Source organism: Neomonachus schauinslandi, chromosome 1 (genome assembly GCF_002201575.2).
Source record: "Neomonachus schauinslandi chromosome 1, ASM220157v2, whole genome shotgun sequence".
Lineage (NCBI taxonomy): Eukaryota > Metazoa > Chordata > Mammalia > Carnivora > Phocidae > Neomonachus > Neomonachus schauinslandi.
In genome coordinates, this window is record NC_058403.1 from 113,935,981 (window position 1) to 113,941,980 (window position 6,000).

The following is a 6,000-nucleotide window of genomic DNA, read 5'->3' on the forward strand; positions in this document are numbered from 1 at the left end:
ATGCAGGTTATCAGTAAGTGAATAGAATTACAGGATTTACATGTTATTATATTTGAAAGCTATCAACTTTTCCCAGATGTTCCCTGCTTTGTTGCTGAAAACTCATTTCTGTATTTTTGTTTTTATCTAGGACTTCATGTTTTTTTGAAAGGGGTGGAGACAGAGAATAAAAGGAGTGTGGTAGTGGATTAATGAAAGTCTCCTCAGAAAGTTTGAAGTCTGTGTATTGATTGGGACTATGTAAAAGAAAAGCTCACTGTTTTTTTTTTTTTTCTTTATTGAAATGACTTATAGCATATGTGAATTATACTGTGATGCCTGAAGCTCCTGTTATATATGACTTTTCAAATTATGAGTTTATTTTCTATATCACTTACTTAAAAACGTTTTTATGCATTTCTTTTATGTCATACATCTTCTTTTTCTTTATGTATTTTGGAGAAAGGACATGGGAATTTTTACATTCAATCATGGGAATTTTTACATTCAATCATGAAACTTCCCATGGTAAATTGTTTTGAACTGTAATCTCTTTTATTTTCAATTTTTAGAGAAAATTATTTAAAGCCTTATCAAAGTAATTTTCATATAAAAAGTTACATTTTATTAAATATAGTTCCAGTTTACTTCACATGTGTAACAACTGTTACTTTGCAAATACCATATATTCACATAAGTTAAAAATCAATATAATTTCAGTTTCCTTTACAATGTCAAAATAATACTTAATATTCATATTACCCAGGAACATAAAATGTGTATTTTTTTGTTCAGCAAATTACAGTATATTTAATTTCTTTTATAAGCTAATCTGCTACTATAAAAAGATTTTCGTATTGACAAGACTGATGTTTTAATGATTTCCAATGAAAAAGATATGTCCTAAAGAAGAACACATTTAAAGACTCACTATAAAACTGGAACATTGTTGTAATTTTTGAAGTAATTATTTACACATGGAATGAATGGTTAGCTCCTGTATTCATTTTATCATTCATAGAGCATAATAGTTATGAGGTCACTCAGGTATTAAATAGAACATATATATTCATCTGAGTAGAAACTTCAGTAATGGTCTGCTGGATTATTTACACCAACAATCAAATAACGGATTTAAAAATTATTCATACATTTCTTTGCATATTTGATTTTTATTTTTAAATAAACTGTGAATAGTCAATTTAGATGGTATTCTGAACATTACACATTTACCACCTGTTCCCTTTCAGATCTCCTTTAAAAGTAGCAAACGCATATGATGATCTTTATTAAAATCCATACCAGTGCTGTAAAGTAATATTTCTACCTGTCAGAAATTTAAAGGAATTTTTATACTCTATTTTGTAGGAAAGAGGATACGTCTAACTCACAATTTAACTAATGCAAAGAAAAAGCGTGTTTAGGAAATAAGGACTTGGGGGGAGAGACTCCCGTTCATCTTTAGCAGAACTCCAGCAACACCACTAGCTCCTAGTGTTGAGAACATTGGGATGGCAGGGGAGGTACAGGGAAAGTGATGACCTTTCATTAGCCCAGACAGCCGGTCCCCCATGCCAGATTCCAATAATGAGGTGTAACTGAGACCCTCGTGTTGAGTTTACAGTTGGTACAGACAGCATGCCAGATAAAATGAACGTACTTTCATTGCTGTTTCTTAGTGGCTACATCTTACTTTCATTTTTCCCTCTGCTCTCCTACTCCTCCTCCCTGTTCTTTGCATAAGATTCAGGAACTCTAGTTAAGCAAAATAAAACTACAACTGATCTAGGGGGGTGGAGCAAGATGGTGGAGGAGTAGGAGACTTGGATTTCGTCTGGTCTCAGGAATTCAGCTGGATAGGGATCAAACCATTCTGAACACCTACAAACTCAAAAGGAGATCGAAGAAAAGAGTAGCAATAACTCTCTGAACAGAAAAGCGACCACTTTCTGGAAGGTAGGACGTGCGGAGAAGTGAATCTGAGGCCTTATTCGGGAGGATAGCGGGGGACGGGGCCTCAGTCAGCCGCTTCTGGCAAGTGATAGAGCCGTGGAGCACAAAATCGGAACTTTTAGAAGTCTGCTCCGCTGGGGGACGTCGCTCCAGTGGCTAAGCGGGGGGAGGAACCCTCATGGGACAGTGTGGTCTCAGGACCCTTGGGGTCACAGAAAGACCGGGGATGCCTGAGTGCGGCAGAGCTCCCAGGGATCGGAGCGGGGAAGCCGGCTGCAGAGACGGAGCCGAGGAGTGGGCTCTCAGCTCGGGGTTGCCATAAACCATGATCCATGGCACAATCGGGCCACTGCTCCTCCAGCAGGGACTCAACAAGTGGCAGATCTGGGGAGACTCCCCTTCTTCCCCCGCGAGGAGCGGCATGGGAGCACACCACAGGGATCTGCTGGGTTTGGAGACTCCACACTGAGTCGGGTGCCAGAGATAGAAATGCTCGGTCACAGGCCAGGTGAGCACAGAGTGCAGCAGGAGACCGGGGAGACAGGAGTGACTGACTGCTTTTCTCTGGGGGCTCACTGAGGAGTGGGGCCCCAAGTTCTTGGCTACTTGGGGCGGAGATTGGGAGGCCACCATTTTCACTCTCGGTGTCCAAAGCTGTACGGAAAGCTTGCAGGGAACAAAAGCTCCTGAGAGCAAACCCAAGCAGATTACTTAGCCCCAACCCGGATAGGGCTGGGCAATTCCGCCTCTGGCAAAGACATTTGGGAACCATGGCAACAGGCCCCTCCCCCAGAAGATAAGGGAGAACAGCCAGCCGAGACCCAAGTTTATCGATCAATGAGAATGGCAGAACTCCAGCACTAGGGGAATAATGCACATAGAATCTCATGGCTTTTTTGCCATGATTCTTTAGTCTTTCAAAGTTAATTTTTTTTAACTTTTTTTTTTGAATTTTTCTTTTTCCCTTTGTCAACCAACATCTTATCAATCCCTTTTTTAAAAAACGTTTTTATTTTTCATTTTTAGAGTCATATTCTATCCCTTCATAGTAGTTACCCTTATTTTTGGCATATATATATATAAGTTATTCTCTCTTTAAAATTTTGTGATAGTTTCTTCTAACAGATCAAAATATACCCTAAATCTCTAGTGTATGGTTTTGTTCTACTCTCCTGTCTGATCACATTCTCTGCCTTTTTTTGTTTCTCTTTTTTTCCCCTTAAATCCTCTTCTTTTTTCAAACAACTTCTTATCAATTCCTTTTATAAAATTTTTTAAATTTTCATCTTTACAGTCATATTCCATCCCTTCATCATATCAACCCTTATTTTTGCACATATGTAAGTTTTTCTTTCTTTAAAATTTTGGGAGGCACTTTCTTCTAACAGACCAAAATACACCCAAAATCTAGTGTGTGGCACTGATCTATGCACCAGCCTGAGCATATTTGATCATATTCTGTTTTTTTTATTTTGTTTTGTTCTGTTTTTGTTTGTTTCTATCTTTTTCTTTTTCTTTTTTTTCCATTTTCTTTTTTCTTTCTTTCCCTTTCTTTTCCCCCGGCTTCAGGTCTTTTCTGATTTGTTTAGAGTATATTTTCTGGGGATGTTGTTACCCTGTTAGCATTCTTTTCTCTCATTAATCTATTCTCCTCTGGACAAAATGACAAGACAGAAAAAATCACCTCAACAAAAAAGAACAAGAGGTAGTACCGACTGCCAGGGGCCTACTAAATACGGACATTAGTACGATGTCGGATCTAGAGTTCAGAACCATCACTTTAAAGATACCAGCTGGGCTTGAAAAAAGCATGGAAGGTATTAGAGAACCCCTTTCTGGAGAAATAAAAGAACTAAAATTTAACCAAGTTGAAATCAAAAAGGCTATTAATGAGGTGTAATAAAAAATGGGGGCACTAACTGCTAGGATAAATGAGGCAGAAGAGAGAATCAGTGATATAGAAGACCAAATGATGGAAAATAAAGAAGCTGAGAAAAAGATAAACAACTACTGGATCACGAGGGCAGAGTTTGAGAGATAAGCGATACCATAAGATGAAACAACATTAGAGTAATTGGGATCAGAGAAGAAGAAGAAAGAGAGAGAGGGGCAGAAGGTATATTGGAGCAAATTATAGCAGAGAACTTCCCTAATTTGGGGAAGGAAACAGGCATCACAATCCAGGAGGCACAGAGAACCCCTCTCAAAATCAATAAAAATAGGTCAACACCCCGACATCTAATAGTAAAACTTACGAGTCTCAGAGACAAAGAGAAAATCCTGAAAGCAGCTCGGGAGAAGAGATATGTAAAGTACAATGGTAGAAACATTAGATTGGCAACAGACCTATCCACAGAGACCTGGCAGGCCAGAAAGGACTGGCAGGATATATTCAGAGCACTAAATGAGAAAAATATGCAGCCAAGAATACTCTATCCAGCTAGGCTGTCATTGAAAATAGAAGGAGAGATAAAAAGCTTCCAGGACAAACAAAAACTAAAGGAATTTGCAAACACGAAACCAGCCCTACAAGAAATCTTGAAAGGGGTCCTCTAAGCAAAGAGAGAGCCTAAAAGCAACATAGACCAGAAAGGAACACAGACCATATACAGTAACAGTCACCTTACAGGCAATACAATGGCACTAAATTCCTATCTTTCAATAGTTACCCTAAATGTAAATGGGCTAAATGCCCCAATCAAAAGACACAGGCTATCAGACTGGATTAAAAAACAAGACCCATTGATATGCTGTCTGCAAGAGACTCATTTTAGACCCAAAGACACCCCCAGATTGAAAGTGAGGGGGTGAAAAACCATTTACCATGCTAATGGACACCAAAAGAAAGCTGGGGTGGCAATCCTTATATCAGACAAGTTAGATTTTAAACCAAAGACTGTAATAAGAGATGAGGAAGGACACTATATCCTACTTAAAGGGTCTATCCAACAAGAAGATCTAACAATTGTAAATATCTATGCCCCTAACATGGGAGCAGCCAATTATACAAGGCAATTAATAACAAAAGCAAAGAAACACATTGACAACAATACAATAATAGTGGGGGACTTTAACACCCCCCTCACTGAAATGGACAGATCATCTAAGCAAAAGATCAACAAGGAAATAAAGACTTTAAATGACACACTGGACCAAATGGACTTCACAGACATATTCAGAACATTCCATCCCAAAGAAACGGAATACACATTCTTCTCTAGTGCCCATGGAAAATTCTCCAGAATCGATCACATCCCAGGTCATAAATCTGATCTCAACTGGTACCAAAAGATTGGGACCATTCCCTGCCTATTTTCAGACCACAATGCTTTGAAACTAGAACTCAATCACAAAAGGAAAGTCGGAAAGAACTCAAATACATGGAGGTTAAAGAGCATCCTACTGAAGAATGAATGGATCAACCAGGAAATTAAAGAAGAATTAAAAAAATTCATGGAAACAAATGAAAATGAAATCACAACTGTTCAAAATCTTTGGGATGCAGCAAAGGCGGTCCTAAGAGGAATGTATATAGCAATACAAGCCTTTCTGAAGAAACAAGAAAGGTCTCAAGTACACAACCTAACCCTACCCCTAAAGGAGCTGGAGAAAGAACAGCAAATAAAGCCTAAACCCAGCAGGAGAAGAGAAATAATAAAGATCAGAACAGAAATCAATGAAATAGAAACCAAAAGAACAGTAGAACAGATCAAATGAAACTAGGAGCTGGTTCTTTGAAAGAATTAACAAGATTGACAAACCCCTGGCCAGACTTATCAAAAAGAAAAGAGAAATGACCCAAATCAACAAAATCATGAATGAAAGAGGAGAGATCACAACCAACACCAAAGAAATACAAACAATTATAAGAACATATTATGAGCAACTCTATGCCAGCAAATTCGATAATCTGGAAGAAATGGATGCATTCCTAGAGATCTACCAACTACCAAAACTGAACCAGGAAGAAATAGAAAACCTGCACAGACCTATAACCACTAAGGAAATTGAAGCAGTCATCACAAATCTCCCAACAACAAAAGCCCAGGGCCAGATGGCTTCCCAGGG

The 6,000-nt window shown here is 38.5% G+C and overlaps 1 protein-coding gene across 3 annotated transcripts in view; it reads left to right on the forward strand.

Moving 5' to 3' along the window:
• PLSCR1 (phospholipid scramblase 1) overlaps positions 1-497 on the forward strand; it is a 29,283-nt gene extending 28,786 nt beyond the window's left edge. For all 3 annotated transcript variants that reach the window (XM_021692672.1, XM_044915265.1, XM_044915272.1), the window contains one exon: positions 131-497. In XM_021692672.1, coding sequence (XP_021548347.1) covers positions 131-148 — 18 coding nt within the window. In that variant the 3' untranslated portion in view covers positions 149-497. The remainder of the gene's footprint in view (positions 1-130) is intronic.
• The last annotated feature ends 5,503 nt before the right edge of the window (positions 498-6,000 follow it).